The following is a 17,641-nucleotide window of genomic DNA, read 5'->3' on the forward strand; positions in this document are numbered from 1 at the left end:
AAAATAATTTTTCATTTTCACTGCCCAGTTGTACCACAATTGGTGAAACCCCTGGGGGTTTGAAATGTACACTATACCCCTAGATGAATTCCCTGAGGGGTGTAGTTTGCAAAATGGGGTCACTTGTGGGGGGGTTCCTAACTTTTAGCATCTTATGGTGCCTAGAAACCTACATGGTGCCTAAAAAATAATCTCATAAAAAGGAGGCTCCAAAATCAAGTAGGTGCTCCTTCTATTATGAAGCCTGTGGTTTGGTCACCGTGCACACTAGGGCCACATGTAGGATATTTATGAAAACAAAAGAATTGGGGGAATCAATTTTCAGTCACATTTCTCTAGTAAAATGTACTGTGTTCCTTAGAAAAATGTATTAAAATTGCAAATCTGCAAAAAAAAAGAAATTTTGAAATTTCACCTACACTTTGTTTTAATTCCTGTGAAACACCTAAAGGGTTAACAAACTTCCAAAATGCTGTTTTGAATACTGTGAGGGGTGCAGTTTTTGAAATGGTATCATTTATGGGGGTGTCTCACATACAAGTCCCTCAAAGTCACATCAGAACTAAACTGGTCCCTAAAAAAATCAGTGTTTGAAATTTTCTTGAAAATTTGAGAATTTGCTATTCATATTGTAAGCCTCCTAGTGTCCCAAAAAATTAAAAGGAAGTTGAAATAATGATGTCAACATAAAGTAGACATATGGTCTATGTTAGTTATTCACTATTTTGAGTGGTAAGATTATTTGTCTCACAAGCAGAAAATTTAACATTTTGCAAATCGCTAAATTTTCCATTTTTTCACGATATTTTGGTATTTTTCACAAAAAAACACAGACTGTATCGACCCAAATTTACCACTAATTTGAAGTACAATGTGTCACGAAAAAACAATCTCAAAATCACTGGGATAAGTAAAAGCAAAAAAAAGTTATCCCCACTTAAGTGAGACATGTCAGATTTGAAAAAAAGGGCTCTGTCAGGAACGCAAAAACTGGCTCTGTCAGGAAGGGGTTAAAGAAGCAAAATCGAATCATAATTGAATGATCTGCATTTGAGTCGATGCGCGCTCCCGTTTTCTCTATATCGAAAAGAAAAATAGTCTGTGCAGGCAAGGAAAAATCGAATTCGATCCAATAAATCGAATGTGTACACTGTGCCTTGAATGTAAATCGAATTCGATATCGAATGCAAAAGTGCAGATCGAATGTAAAAGCAAAGGCCAAATTGAAAGGGGGTGGAATAGGCTGAATCAAAAGTAATTTGATGCGTATGTACACACCTTCAATCAAATAGAAAAATAGTCTTGGCAGCCAAGACTATATAGTGGAAATCTAATGTGTTCGCTGCAGCATTCACTTCGATGTCCATCTCCTGCCTGAAGCCAGTGTTGATATAAAAACAAATCTAATGGAAAATTGAATAGAAAATAGTGGAAATCGAAAAGGAGTATGAAAAACTTCAGAGCAGGTCGAATATTCCATAATAGAAATTGAATAGAAACGGAATCGAACTGTGTTTAGGCACCTTTATTCATGAACATCTAGACAAGGCCCTCATATACTAGCTCCCCTGGTAGCTCGCTGGGAAGGCTAGCATTAGACTTAGTACTTAATGCGCCATTTTTTTTTTTGCAATCCCATGTAAAAGGACTCCCAGGTTGCTGCTGGGGGCTTTCTAGGGAAGTCTGATACAATATATCACAGGTGCTAAAAAGCACCAGAGATGTGCTGCTGACTGCTGCACATACGATTTATCTTAAGTGCAGCACATCCGACCTCCGACTTTGAGCAGATGTCAAACCTATGCGATTTGGCCCGGTTTCACTCGATTTCTCAGCCCGGTTGGTTTAAGTGATGGCGAGCAGTGCTGATAGCTTGCTGTCAGAGCATTCAACTCCCTCCCCTTCACTCGCCATTTCCACCTCGCTGGTTCCATTCGTGAGGATGAAACGGAGAGGGTGGCCATTAGAACGGACTTGCTACATTTGCGGCGAACCTCAACGTTTAAGGGGATCCATCCTTTCACGGCAAGGATTTCTCCCTAACATTGAATACGGCGAGGGGGTTTTACGGGGAGGCTGGCTTTTCCTCACCGAAAATAAGCCATCCTCGCCATAGAAAACCCCCTGGCCGCAGCATTGAATGCAGCCCTATGACTTGCATAGTATGTGTAGCAATTGCATTGTATGTATAATAGGATTTTTAAAGCGTGCTGTAATTGTCAGGTTATTGGTACTGTAACAGCTCAGCCTTTTCTCATGTTTTATTTCTTTTCAGTCCTTTGACAAGGCCGAGCTTCTAGAATGCCTGAGGAGACTAGTTGACATTGACCGAGATTGGGTTCCACATTCTACTTCTGCCAGTCTGTATATCCGACCAACCTTTATTGGCACAGAGGTCAGTTGAGGATATATATGACCTGCATCTCTATTCATTCCTTGGTTCAATGCCTGTAGAGCAGATTCATTTAAACTCAGTCCTCAGGACCCCTATAAGTTCATATTTTTGCAGACCACCTTTGTATCTTAAGGTCCATTATTAGTGAGTGCACCAACACATGACAAGCTGAGTACATACGCTACAATTATAGAGATGATCAGTGATAAAATTGGATTGTGTGTGTGTGTGTGTGTGTGTGTACGCACATACGAGCCCTAATTATTCTGTCAGATTAGATGATTGGATCATCGGTTCTACTTTAAAGATGCTATCAGGATTGTTTTATCTCTCAAAAAAATAAATAAATAAAAGTGGGACTCGTTTCTCTTATCTTTTAAGTATGTACATAGTGTTAGTAGTGAATACGCCTGTGCACCAGCCAGGTGGTCTGTGCAAAATGTCAACCATCAAGAATGCCGAGGTCCAAGACTAACGGTGCCCTCACACTACAGTGATTTTTGGGCCGATCAGCCAATATTTGACCAGGCTAGAGGTGTGGGGATGGGTGTGGTTGATGGGGGGAGAGTGACATGAGGGCAGGGAGCAACGACTGGCGTACTTCTACATGTCAGTGGCATGCACTTGCAGCGCAGCTCAGCCTGGAAAAAAAAACACCCCTTCGGACATAACGGAGGGGTTAGAGTTTATCTGAAATCTTAAGATAAATCTTTGTCAAATGTACATTTTGCACTAAATCATTTTTCAAGGCTGACGGGGGAGTCTTTCTAGTGTGTGGGCACCTTTTAGAAACACTGCTATTTGATCATATTTCTTTATTAGTTGTATGTACCTGACTAAGTAGTAGGATCACTGGGCTGTGAATATAACCACGCAGGAACTACTTTCAAACACATTCAAAGCTGCGGATGAAGCACAACAGAACTTGCTGTGAGAAAGCACTTCTTGCACAGATACGGACTCATTCGCACACAGATGTACAAGTGTCACACATCAAATTTATCAATGCTCTCTAGCACAGTAGTTTTGTCACTCCCAGATGTTTTAGTTATGTGTATGAGGCCCATTTTGAATCTGAAAGATGCTTAACCAGACCAAATCACACAGGACTCGGCGTCCCTCGAGGTGCTATGTGCCACAACTCGAGCGACCGTGTATGAGGACGCAGCTGTAAAGCTGTGCACAGTGGGTTTGGAGACCAGTGAGCAGTTTTAGCATGGCTAAATAGCAAAACTACAGCAGGGCATGCTGGGATATTTAGTTCAACAACAGCTGGAGCGCCAAAGGTTCCCCATCCTTAATAAGGCAACCTAAAAATAAATATGAATGTTTAGGAAGATGTTGCTTTCAGAGAGGAGATCCGTATTAACAAAATGAGTAACCATCTTGCTGCAATTCATTTCTTATCCGTCCACAGCCGTCTCTTGGAGTTGCCAAGTCCACTCAAGCTCTATTGTACATCATTGTTGGCCCGGTGGGACCATACTTTACAGGGGGAGGATTTACTCCAGTTTCACTTTTGGCTGATCCGAAATATGTGCGTGCCTGGATGGGGGGCATGGGAGACTATAAGGTGGGCGGGTGAGTAACCACGGCTACAACCAGTAGCAAATGAAGCTTTCATTGTTCTGCCCGTAAACTGAAAAATGCATTTATATTGTTTCACATAGAATTTTACCTGATGCATGTGATTCTATTCACACAGAAACTATGGCTCCACAATATATGTGCAGCAAGAGGCAGCAAAGGTAGGGTGTCAGCAAGTGCTGTGGCTGTATGGGGATGACCATCAAGTGACGGAAGCTGGTACCATGAACTTCTTCATGTACTGGATCAATGAGCAAGGAGGTAAGCTGCTTCTCTTCTGCTCCTCTCAGAATAATAGAATTATATACTTACTATAACGTGCGTGATTTGTAAGCTGAGGATGTTTTAACGATTGGTCCAGTACCGTACTTGACACATTTAATTATGGGACAACCCACAGCTTCATCAGATCAGGTACTGGGGCAGATGTTCTAAGCCTCGGAGAGTGATAAAGGGAAGAGATATAAATTACCCACCACTTGGCCCCCAACTGAATTTTTTTTCAAACACATCCTGCACCATGGCAGTTAGGAGATGATTGACTTGTACTTTGGGGCAGATTTATTAAGCCCAGTGAAGTGATAAAGTGGCCAGTGACAATGCAGCAGTCAGCTGGCTCCTAACTGCCATTTCCCCCCAAAACCCAGCTTGTAACTTGACAGTTAATGGCGACTTTATCACTTCACCAGGCTTAATAAGCCTGTCCCACTCTCTCTGTCCACTTTAACAATCTCCAAAGCTAAGTTACATCAACATCTTTAGCTATGTAACATGATTCTTTATGTATTTTCATGCTGCTTAAGTATGCTGAAATGACATATTAGTATGTACAATAATGCATAAATGTTTAATGGTTGGATAAAATACTTTTTCATTTTGGAATCTATATTACATGAATGTGAAACCTTTGCATTGTGAACTTCATCTAGTAGTTTTATTTACCCAGAGAAAGAGCTGCTGACCCCACCACTCAATGGCCTAATCCTCCCTGGAGTGACCCGACAAAGTTTGCTGGATCTGGCAAAGCAATGGGTATGTTTTTGGCTTGTATTTTGTGTAGAATGGGCCTCGACGCTGTTGTAAAACTACACATCCCAGCATGCTCTGCCATAGTTTTTGTATAACCTAAAAGTAATTCTGCGTCAAGGCAGACTGGGATTTGTAGTTTTTCAACAGCTTGAGAGCCACAGGTTGGCCAGATCTGGTATAGAGTATAGTTTAACTGCCTGGATGAAGTCTTAAGAGTCTTATGAACAACTCTGGTACATACAGGGCTGTTCCTAGGGCTGTGTGAGCTGTACAATCGCTCTGGGTGCTTGTGACTAGTGTCTTTGCCACATCGCTGAGAGCTGAGCTTGTTAGTGGGGGTGCAGACGTAAGGTGTTTGCCTCTTAGCAACCATCTGAAACCAGCCATAAACAGAATTAGGCTACACGTGAGCTTGTATGCATGCTTAGAATAACTGAGAATGTGCTGACTGTGCATTTTTACTGTTTGCACTGGGATCCAGTTATTATTTTTTATTTTATTTTTTATTATTGCATAAAAGCTAAATCTACCTGTTTGTGTTCTCAGTACATACCAAGGAAACCTAGTGCTGGTAAATGCACACATGGATGTTTGAACATTTAAGCCCAATGTCTGATATCTGTCACCATAAAAAATATGTATAGACAAAGATGTTTTGCAGAGAACCAAATCAGCTCTGCAGCCAACTGCTACAGTGCGAATTCATGATTAAATGCTCAGGGCCTCATTCAGGCCTGATTGCATGACAAAATTTGTTCTCAAAATGCACAAAACCATGTGCACGGCAGATGGGGCAGATGTAACATGTGCAGAGAGAGTTAGATTTGGGGAGTTATGTTGTTTTTCTGTCCAGGGTAAATACTGGCTGCTTTATTCTTACACTGCAATTGAACACACCTCACAAAAAAAACCAACTCTTTTAAAGACATTAATTGAAGCCATTGATATCTCTTCTGAGTTCTGAAATATGTTCTCGCTCGCTCGCTCTCGCTCTCTCGCTCTCTCTCTCTCGCTTGCTCGCTCGCTCTCTCTCTCGCTTGCTCGCTCTCTCTCTCTCTCGCTCTCTCTCTCTCTCTCGCTCTCTCTCTCTCTCTCTGCACTAGTGATACTGGGAAGCAGGGTCACTATGCACATACACAAATATGAACAAAAATTTACATTTGTAATACATTTATTAACAATATGATTATCCTTCAGTCATAAGTCCAAGAATATCAGATTTAATCATATATAATCATTTATGACCAATACATTAAAAATAAACAGTAAACATAAAACATAAAAAAAAACATAATAAGATAAAATATAACAGTAATATATATGTTAGAGGTAAACTCATTTTATTTTTCTTGCATGGAAGCCGCAGTGATAACAACTCCATTCGCACCTTGATGACTCCCTGGGTGCAATGACTTCTGTCCTCTTGCTGACAGACTGTTATTACAATACATTGATTATGTTTTTGTGCAGGGGGAAATCAAGGTCTCCGAGCGCTCGGTTACTATGCCTGAAGTGATTAAAGGGCTGCAAGAAAACCGGGTAAAAGAGATATTTGGAGCAGGAACTGCCTGTGTAGTCTGTCCAGTGAGCCGGATATTTTATAATGGAGAGGTGAGTACTGAATACTGTTACATAAAAGGGGCATATTTTTCCAGAAGTTCCAAACCCCTAGATATGACAGTTGGGAGGGGGTAGCATCAGTGTCAAATGTACTACCTCCTCTTCAGGACCAATCCTGCTGTCAACACTTGTGCAGTCGTTGTGGAATCAAATAGCAGCCCAGGGGATTACCCCCTGCTGTGACTGTCTGAGAAGCATTGTGGGGACTACCAGGGGAATAAATGAGATATAAGGCAGGATAAGTAAGTATCATCGTGTACAGTGACAGGATCACCTGTCATTGTGGACTTTCTTCTTTAGTGCTTGCAGGGGAAATGCTGTGCACAGGGGGCATATGAGAGACTTAGAGATGGAGCGCCTCTCAGCCAGTGCTGGGGCTCGCCAGAATGCCCCCGCTGGCGTGCCGGCGTTCCATCTAACTGGGACGCGCGTCCCAGATTCCGGGCAGTGGGGGACACGAACCCTGCCTGTCTCTGCTTCAGGGAAACAGGCAGGGTTAGGGGGGAGCAGGGAGGTGGGATCGGGCGGCGGGGAGCTCCGTAGAAGGGGAAGCACGTGCGTCTCGTGCGCACGCATCCCCTTCTGGCGGCTGGCGATTTCCACCTGCAAGTATGAAGGGTGCTCCATCTGTACATGGCTTACACATGTAGTGATAAAGGGTTATTTTCTAAGCGATCTGACTTAATGTGACTAGATCGCTTAGAAATTAAGCACACATCGATATGTGTGCAGGGCACATAGCAATAGCGACAAGGGGCCCCCCATGTCACTATCGCTGGGAGATGTAAAACTAGCCTTCTGTATTAATCTAGTCAGATCGCTTAGCAAGAGACCGGTGCCAGATGACTTCGCGTCAGGGGGATCCCGACGGTCAGTATCCCGATGTCGTCGGAATTTCAACTGCCGGTGCTCTGACATTGTAGATCCCGACTCACAGGGACTATTCTCCCTTGTTGGGGTCCACGACCCCCATAGAGGGAGAATAGAACCTGTGGCGATTGAAGCGAGCCACCGAGCCCACAAGGTGCTTCTTTGCGCTCTCACCCCTGTCGGAGCACTGGCAGTTGGGATACTGGCCGTTGGGATCCCCCTGTCGGACCGCCATACCCACACCCGCAAGAGATTGCACATTGTGTTTTGTCTAGTGGGCGATAACGATCAGCGATCTGCATTAAGTTGCTTAAGTCTCCCATTGTTAATTTACTTGCTTAACTTAAATATCCCATGCTTTATCGCTGGTGCACATCGCTGGCATTCTCAATATTAAACCCTTGAGTGGTGGGATTTTCTGGGGCAGGACAAACCTACCAGGGCAGGTTTGTCCTGCCCCAGCAATACTCACCACTCAAGGGCAGCAGCCAGTCCCGACTCCACCTCTCCTGTTGCTCCCCCACCTGTTCCTAACCGCCGCCCTCCTGAGATCTTACGCCGGAGCTCTCTGCTGCCATTCACACTTCAGCAGTGACCAGGTGGCAGGCCACGCTCGGGGAGGTTTGGGGCGGCTCAGAGGGACTGGGGCACCCGAACTCCGAGCGCTCCCGATTCCCCCCGAGCCTGTCACATGGTCACTGATGCAGTGCGAATGATGGTGGAAGCAGCTGCAGGGGAGCTCCATTGTACGAGCGCAGAGATCAGGGGGGAGGGGGAGGAGCAATGGGCGGGTAGTGCACCACTGGCGCACACCTACCTACTGGTGGTATGACCAGAAAGTTTCTGGGACAGCCCACTGCGCCATCTCAGCTGAGCTCGGAAAATTTCCAGGCATACCACCAAAGTGGTTAATCAATAAATGCAAATGTGAGTTTAAATATCATACAATGCATAAGTTCAAAACAATTCAAACAAAAATCACGAGACCCTCCTGCAAACAAGCTGGATATTAATATCCCACCTTCAGTTCTTAGTAAGGGATCAGGACCAGTCCTGCTCATATAGGGGTACAGTTACTAAGATGGGAGTTCTATTGAAGATGGGATGTTGTCATAGCAACCAAACAGAGTCTACTTCCTATTTATTTTCCTATGTCTTTGGCTGCACCCCCTCCGAGCTTTATATATAAGATTGTCTCGTTTGGGGCACACTGGTGCTATAGCACCTGCCTGTGCAGATACATCCCATTTTCCCTCTCCCCTAAAAATCTACTTCCTATTTATCACCTTCTCAAAGATAAAAAGCTAGAATCTGATTGGTTGCTATTGGTAACATCCCATCTTAATAAATGTACCCCATAGTATTTGGCAATTTGTCACCAGAAGGTTAGATGCAATTTAGGCTGATACAGATGAAATCCTGGTTGCGGACATATGGAAGAGCTCAGTATTCTTAATGCCAACATTAAATGCGGCTTATACTGTATAATATTAGCACTTGTCCCCGGAATCACAGCAGTGTGTATTAGTCTCCCCGCTGTTTATATTCTTCTTTTCTGTGTAGCTTTTGGTTAGCAACCTTCTATCAGTTGCTTAGTTCAGCGATATTATTTCCTGGTTCAGCACCTTGGCTTTGTTCCGTGTAGTGCTACTAGTATACACTTGTATTGTATACATCTTTGCGATCACATAGCCCCCATTGCTCAGCTCAGAGTAGCAGTCACCCCTTTCATGGCACATACAACTACCCCATACTAGGTGCAGGAAGTCCAATGCCTACACATAACTCGGAAAAGTGTGGATCTCTAGCAACACGGCCATTACAAACCATTACAAACCTTGGCATACCCACACTATCGTTCTCTCATGTGCAGTCACCTTGTGCCACCCAGAAACACCCATGTAGCGGCTACAAATATAAATATGCAAATTATGCTTATGCAGTCCAGGGCGCCCTCAGCAAGAAATCTCTAGATGCGGCCTCATATGAAGCTGCGTGCATCAGGCTAATATCCTGTGGGTTAGGCATATGAAACGAAGACTCCGAACCATGATTTCATCACCTCTGGAAATGATGACGCCATTTGATACCGTCTGTCTGCATGTCCTGATCTACGTATCGTCCATAGATCCTGTACGTACTGCTAGTCTTCACTGCTTTAGTGTGTGTGTTTGCTTATTAATTTATGCATCATCTGCATTTGTTTGTTTTTGGGTTTTTAGAATTATCACATACCTACCATGGAGAATGGCCCTGATATTTCACAACGCTTCTTAAAAGAGCTGACCGACATTCAGGTATGTACAATTATACTTTATTCAGATTTTATAGAGACTAATAACTTTTGACACTCAAGGGAAACTCGCTGCTTAGTGAGCCTTCTAACACCGCCTGCCGGTCGTGGGAATGCCCTGCCCCCCCCCCCCCCCGCCGCCACGGTCCGCACATCCCTGTCGCACTGAAGATGGGTGGTTTGCATAAACATCCATGCGCAGGGTAGCGTATGGGGGCAAAATCATTCCTTATTCTCCAACCATCAAATAATTTTTTTTCCCCTGCTCGCAAAACCAAGTCAGTCTGGGCTGCCGTAGACTTGCGCGGTCCGAAAACGGGGCGGCCGGTGTTCGCATGGGGACACCCATCATTTTCCTAGGTGTACGCCCAGGGAACGCCTCCATCCCCCTCCCCTCGCTAGCGCTACGGAGACTATGCAAGTCTCCAAAGGCACCCGCACAGAAGCCATGCGCATAAGTGAATATGCGCAGTGCTTTAACTTTGGCCCCCGTGCGAACACACTGGGGACTGTCAACCAAAATGAGGGCCAAAGTCACAATCTGTGACTGAATCCATTTGTTTTCACTCTTCCTATGAACTTCTTATGACATAATAACATTGCCCTGCCATATCCAGCCACGTGACCAATACTGGATCAGTTGCGTGACCAATTTGGATGCAGCATGTGGCCATTATGTTATAAGATAGGTCAGGTGTCCCACAAGATCAGCGCATTCAACTTCCCAAGTAGTCCCTGCTAGTTCAGCATTCTAATGACCTAATCTAACCCTTTGCGTGGCAAGTGAATTGTCAAAGTCGGTGTGAAAATTGGCAAGCAAACTTTTTTTAATACATCATAATGACCTGCAAGGTTTACCTTTTATATAGGAAATATCATCTTTTTCCATTCAAAATGGAGTATGCACAGATGACAAACAACTGATATAGCATTCTAAGAAATAGGTGTACATGAAACAGAAATGTGTGTACCGGTATTCTTAACTAGGAGGAGAAACTGCTGCTATCGCATTTATTTAATAAATAGATTATTCAGTTACATTATACTGGCCATTATGTGTTTCCAAATATAAATGTGTGAGTGACGTAGCAAGTAAAATAGTCATTTTCTCCTTTGGGAAACCTGATCAATACAGAAAACAAGTGCATTCACTGTACACCAGGGGGCGACATTTAACCTATTAATACAGTAGGTATGATATTACTCCTGTTGAACTGTGAACCAGGTCCCCTTCCGCAGTCTCTGTACGGTATGAAGCAGTGAGCAGTAGGACAGTGGACCAGTGGCCCGTACAAACCAATCAGTTTCTACATATGATACCACTCAGTTTATCGAATTAATACATTCAGAACCAACTATATACAGATGTTTATGGAAGGTATATAACTATGGCAGATAATGGAACAGTGGTCATGTGTCAAACAGATTTACACATGAGCGAAGCTCTAAAGTATACAGTATATGTATAACAGCTTCAAATTAATTGGGAAATAAAGGGCAAGTCTATCATGGTGTAAATGGCCCCACAACACAATGGGGGGAATTTACTAAGATGTGTATTCTACTTTACATGTGATGTTGCTATGGGCAACCAATCAGATCCAGTCTACTATCTTCTAGAGGGTGCTAAATAAATAAGTAGATTCTGATTGGTTGCCCATAGCAACATCACATGTGAAGTAGAAGACACATCTTAGTAAATTTCCCCCAATGTCTCCTAGCGCACAGCCGTCACTATACACAGTCATTATATATAAATGGATGGCACTTCTTTTCATTTGTATACAAGTGCTGTTATTAAACTACATTCCCCAGAATGCTCTGTTTATGTACCAGCATGTGTTTCTAAACTGACCATGTCTTTCTCTCTACAGTATGGCCGAACTCCCAGCGACTGGGCGTACCTAGTCTGAGATGGATGTGACGTGACTAAAACTTTCCATTCCAAAACAGCATTGCAACCCATGGATTTTATTTATAAGCGGTTTCACTTTTCTTGGGGATCGTCATGAGAATCAAAAACAAGAGCTTCTACCTCCATCATTGCAGCCTCTTCATCTATCAGTTACTTTTTAATACTCCAAGATGGCAGACAGCTGGCGTCTTTTACTTTAATGTTTTTATTGGAACTAGAGATTATGGTTGTAGATGAACTAGAAATGCAGTGCAACTGTAGATGAACTCAGTGATCGTTGGTGCTGGTTTTGTGTTTTCTCTTGCGTATTGTACGTTCTGTAGTTTACATGCATGGGTGGTGCTACAGGGATACAATCTAGAACAGGTCTTCCTCATTGCTGCTATGCACAGGGTTCTATGATCTTACTGCAATATGACAAAAAACTGAGATTTCTCTCAATCCTCTCCACGCTTCCTTATTAAACATAGTTCCCGTGTCCTGAGCTGCGGAAGGTTTTTGCCTTTTAAAACACTATGGGTCAGATGCACCCAGCCTCAAAAAGTGGAGAGTGATAAACTACCAGCCCTCATAACTGTCATTTTTCAAACCCAGGGCCAGATTCTCTAAGCTTCAAAAGTGAGAAAATAGAGAGTGATAAACAGCCAGCCAATCAGCACCTGTCTGACATTTTTCAAACACAGTCTGTGACATGGCAGGTAGGAGCTGATTGGCTGGCTGTTTATCACTCTCTATTTTATCACTTTTGAAGCTTCGAGAATCTGGCCCAAAGTCTGTAACATGGCAGTTAGGAGCTGGTTGTTTTTCACTAAGCCCAATAACTGCAAAATCACAAGTCAACACTAGAGGGGGCACTAGTGAAGCAATTTATACAGTACTGTTATATAGGTTCTCGTAACATTGGTCCGTGCTAGTGTTTGTTAAAGGATTTCAATTCAGGATCTTGAACATAAGGAAAAAACCCTGAAAATACCAGAAGGCCGGTCATTAAGAATTATTGTACTTTGCAAAACTGGTATTTGCCAGTCTGTTGGACATGGTTATTTTGCTGAATGAGGCATGTGTATTACTTTGTCACTTTGCTTTCCATATCCAAGATGAAAGATCAAACACATCTGTAACATCAGTTTTGCAGACCATAGAGGTTAGCGGAGGGTCATCGCAGCAGGTGGTGGGGCCATAGTTTGGATCTCTTTGCTGTATGTGATGAGAATTTCTCGATGTAGTCGGTATGTGAACACTTGCGCTATGCAGGGCCACATACCCTGAACCTTAAATCACTGGAGTCAGGAATAATAGGGTGAATAATGGCTCTGTTAAACATCTAAGTTTTTTGGCAATAAAAGTATTTTTTTGGCAATAAAACCGTATCATGTTCCTTTGTGGTGTGAAATCATATGGTGACCATGAAAATAAATCCTTTTTCTTGAACCAGTGTAGTAGATGTACATATTAATAGCAGAAGGTCAACTTTTATATGTGACATATTTCTATCATGCCCGTATCTGAATATCATATACCAAACTATCTAAAACTCCATAGATTTGCAGAACATATTGATGTTCTTTTTCTTTTTGGAGTTATGTGGAAAAACACCCACCTGCCATTTACAATGCTTCACCAGTGTAACAGTACCCTCCTTGTGCACTTGCTGGCACACCGGCATCACGTGATCGGCTGGGTGGTCTGGAAACCATGACCATTATTTGCAGCCACCCAATAAGCAGGGATTTTTCAAATTCAGGGGCAGATTTATTAAGCTCAGTGAAGTGATAAAGTGTCTGTTTTTTATCACCGGCCAATCCGCTCCTAACTGTGAAGTTACAGGCTTGGTTTGAAAAATGACTTTTAGGATCTGATTGGCCGGTGATAAAAACCAGACCCTTTATCACTTCACCGAGCTTAATAAATCTACCCCTCAACTGCTAATTGGGTGAGAAGGGGTAAAATGTTCTACCCAGTAAATCTTTGCACAGTTGAAACCAGGCACATCAGTTAGTAAATCCTGAATCACACCCAATTTGTTTAATTCCTGACAAGTTTTAGGTTAACAGAGCTCGCATAGATTGTTAGCTTTTATTTTAATTATAGGACATAATGGGGGGGGATTCAATCTGGGATTCTTGCAGAATGTCCCGACAATTGGAATACCAGGCCATTTTTAGTCCTTCTGACGGCGACTGCAACTCAACAGTCAGAATTCAATCTCCCGAATGTCAGAAAGTCCAAGGCATGGCAAAAAAAGCAGCGGGTTGTCGCAAAATCCGCAGCCTTTTCTGACAAAACAGATCCAACTTTTTAAAGTCAGATCTGTTTTGTCGGGAACTGCCTTCAATGCTGTCGGAATCGACAGCATCGAATGGGCAACAGCCACTGTTTTCACCGGCTAAAATTGCAGCCGGAATTGAATACCGCCCAATCTGCAAATGGGGGTTCCTTGAATGTAGCTCAGTTCTACCGTCTGCATAAAACACACTGATACCTTTTCTTCAAGCTCTTATCTTATCTTATCTTAAAACCACAATTAAAATTGTTCTGAAAATGGAACAAAAAGATACACCTAAGTTGTGGTTGTGCCTTGCAAATGATCGCCCTTTAAAAAAACCTGAGTTCGGCCTGCATCATGTTCGGCCGTAGGATTGACACTGTAATACTGTATGTAACAATGATTACATAAAGATGCCCATTCATGGTGCATTTTTACCGTGTGATGCGATGTGCGCTCCAGTGGGCATCTCATCACACAGTACAAAAAGTATGTGCGGCACATACTGCTTGTACTGCCCTCGCATCGAATCGCACGCAAATCGCATGCATTGCGATGCGATCCAGCCCATAACGGGTGCGATCATCGCACCGTTTATGGCACCTTAAGAATTTAAGTATTTTAGAAATTACATTATATGTAATAAGAAGTACCTGACAAAAGGCCATATGGTCTAAGCCAGGAAAAGTAATAAAGTACCAGCCAATCAGCTCCTAACTGCCATGTCACAGGCTGTGTTTGAAAAATGACAGGAGCTGGTTGGTAGTTTACATCCCTCCATTTTATCACATTTCAAGGCTTAGTACATCTGGCCCAGTGCAACCGCATTTAGGTTTAAAAGAGAATGTGTTAGGGAAATAATGAGATCCATATGGAGTGGGAGGAAGTGGTGTATCTAAAATGGCGGCATGGTGCACTCCTGGTACCCAGAGCAGACTCTACACTGTGCTATGCAGTGCTCCCTCATAGACACTGGCAGAGTATTTGCTATCTGCTGTGCACGACAATAATAACCGTAATTTCCCATTTTCTCTAGCACCCGCCACACTTCAGTCAATGGTTGTCCGTGCCTAAATCAGGCCGCATAGACATTCATTAGAAAAGAACATACAGATGGAGCCCCTGTCAGCTATCTTCCTTAGGCCTTGGCTCACCATGGCTATCCTATTGTTCTCAGCAGCAATACAATACATAGAACAATACAGTAGGGGATTCGCAGAGTAATCCTATTAAAGGGATAGCTGAAGAGGGCTCCATCTGTAGGATATCTATTATAATCAGGTGTAAAAATGTAATCCAGATATGAGGCCATTGCTGTCATAACTAAAGTATTTATCAGGCTGTTTCATATAGAATCATTTTAGTCCTTTGCTATATTTATGCTAATTTAATGGTGTTTTAAAGATAATTGTTGGTTATTTGAAAAGACAATGGGCCTGATTCAGCCTGGCCCGCTAAGCTGAGATAAAGCTGCCATCAAAAAAACACCGCCCCGAAAGAAAGAATAAATTGCCCATTGCAAAATTGCGAATCCATTTGCAAATTCCGGTTTCCGATTATAATAATAATAAATGCGATAGAAGAATGCTGGAAGCAGTTAGCACTGATGTCAGAGACCCACTCCAAAAACGCCATGTTGCCACCATTTAACAATGGTTTCCCATCAGTCAATCTACGACTGCTATGTGTTCACATATTCGGTCACTGTTTTGACAGTATGCGCGATGCGAACGCGGCACATGCGCCATTCGATTATCGCCTGATTTGTGTTTTCTCTAATTAGGGAGCCATGCTGAATTAGGCACAGTGTTCTCCTTACTCTATACACCAGTCTGTGGTATCATTTACAAGTCCACATCATCCACAGGTAATTGACTACAACACCCAACAAACCCTATTGCTTTGAATTTGTATATCCCAGCTTTGAAATTTATTGGTAATTGACTACAGCATATTTCCCCTTCTTATTTTAAACTTTGAATTAAGGCAGGAAATCACTGATTCTGTATTGTATAGACTGCCCTCTCACCATTTGCTTACTTAATTGGTGACCTTTTGTTGTTGGAGGAAGGCTAGTGGGGGTGGGGTGATTTTTGTGTGGACACCTGATAGCAGCCCTACTTATAGTGAGTGCTAGGCTAATATAGCCAAGGCTGATCAGATTCTAAGTGATATTACAATAGTTATATCGAAGCTGGAGTTATACAGGAGTTAAACAGAAGGGAAACATCAGACGAACAATGGAGACTATCCTGTCAGCTAACTCTTCTGCTAAGGACCGCATTCATCTACCTACTTGCTCTGTTTACCCTTCTGACTATATCATCCACTCGCGCGTCTGGACCCCCTTGCTCCATTATTGCTACAAAGATCATCTGCTGCTCCCTGAAACATGTGAAATATAATTTTATTGACCTTACCACTGTCTTAATACTGCCTTGTATGCCACTGTAGTATTCTCTTAAATTTTATTCCTGTTATCCCGCAGCGCTTGTTGCGCCTCTGCTGTGCATAGCCTGACAGCAGCGGCCTACACTGTGTGCTCCATGTCCGTGTCCCCCATCAGGATACATCTAGCATATATCTGTACGTGTCCTATATCTGTACTGTTTTACCTGTTTACCTGTCTACCCATCTGGCTGGTGCAATCACCATGTGGCGCCGCTGAATGGCTGCCTGGGTGCTGCATAGCTCAGTAAATATATGTTCCCCATCAGGATACATCTAGTATATATATATCAGTACTGTTACTGGCTATCTATCTGGCTGGTGCAATCACCATGTGGCGCCGCTGAATGGCTGCCTGGGTGCTGCATAGCTCAGTAAATATATGTTCCCTGTCCCCGTGTTCCCCATCAGGATACATCTAGTATATATATATATCAGTACTGTTACTGGCTACCTATCTGGCTGGTGCAATCACCATGTGGCGCCGCTGATTGGCTGCCTGGGTGCTGCATAGCTCAGTAAATATATGTTCCGGTGTCCGTGTCGCTCAATAGAGTACATCTAGTATATATCTGTATGTGGCCTATATCTGTACTGTCTTACCTGTCTACCCTTCTGGCTGGTGCAATCACCATGTGGCGCCGATGAATGGCTGCCTGGGTGCTGTACAGCTCAGTAAATATGTTGTCCATGTCCCTCAATAGAATGCATCTAGTGCATATCTGTATGTGTGATGTATATCTGTACTGCCATTGTTGCCCGTTTTGACAACCCTTTGTATTACAGTATGTGCATTATTTTTAATGTCTGTAAAGCGCCTTGAGTCCTGTTGGAGAAAGTGCGCTATATAAATAAAACTTACTTACTTACTTACTACAAGTGAGCACAACATTCTACTTTTCCAGGTCTCCTAGAATTACAAGTGAAATAGTTAGAACTACCCGTGGGCCTTTAATAATGGGTCAGTACCAAGGAGATAAGGAAAACATGCATGTCCCAAGCATTGGGTGTAAGAAGCACTGCACTAATGCATACCCTCCAACGTGACCCATTCCATTAGGTACAAGATGCTCGGGTCCTGGACTTCCCGGCCAGTTGCAGATACAGAGGTTGGACTCCAGCACAGTCCAAAATTCAAAGAGGGGGTCACATCAACTGCCAGTGAATCCAGGACAGTGGTGTTTGGGGTGGCAGTAGGTGTGGCTCCCTTTTTTGAAT

At 43.1% G+C, this 17,641-nt stretch overlaps 1 protein-coding gene across 1 annotated transcript in view; it reads left to right on the plus strand.

Moving 5' to 3' along the window:
- The window catches only part of LOC146042576 (branched-chain-amino-acid aminotransferase, cytosolic-like), a 42,000-nt gene extending 29,673 nt beyond the window's left edge, over positions 1-12,327 (plus strand). The window contains exons 5-11 of the mRNA XM_083162631.1: positions 2,276-2,395; positions 3,813-3,976; positions 4,101-4,243; positions 4,929-5,014; positions 6,482-6,622; positions 9,724-9,798; positions 11,669-12,327. Coding sequence (XP_083018757.1) covers positions 2,276-2,395; positions 3,813-3,976; positions 4,101-4,243; positions 4,929-5,014; positions 6,482-6,622; positions 9,724-9,798; positions 11,669-11,707 — 768 coding nt within the window. The 3' untranslated portion in view covers positions 11,708-12,327. The remainder of the gene's footprint in view (positions 1-2,275; positions 2,396-3,812; positions 3,977-4,100; positions 4,244-4,928; positions 5,015-6,481; positions 6,623-9,723; positions 9,799-11,668) is intronic.
- Positions 12,328-17,641: the final 5,314 nt, after the last annotated feature.

Source organism: Crinia signifera, chromosome 19, assembly GCF_055691185.1.
Source record: "Crinia signifera chromosome 19, ASM5569118v1, whole genome shotgun sequence".
In the NCBI taxonomy this organism is placed as follows: Eukaryota; Metazoa; Chordata; class Amphibia; order Anura; family Myobatrachidae; genus Crinia; species Crinia signifera.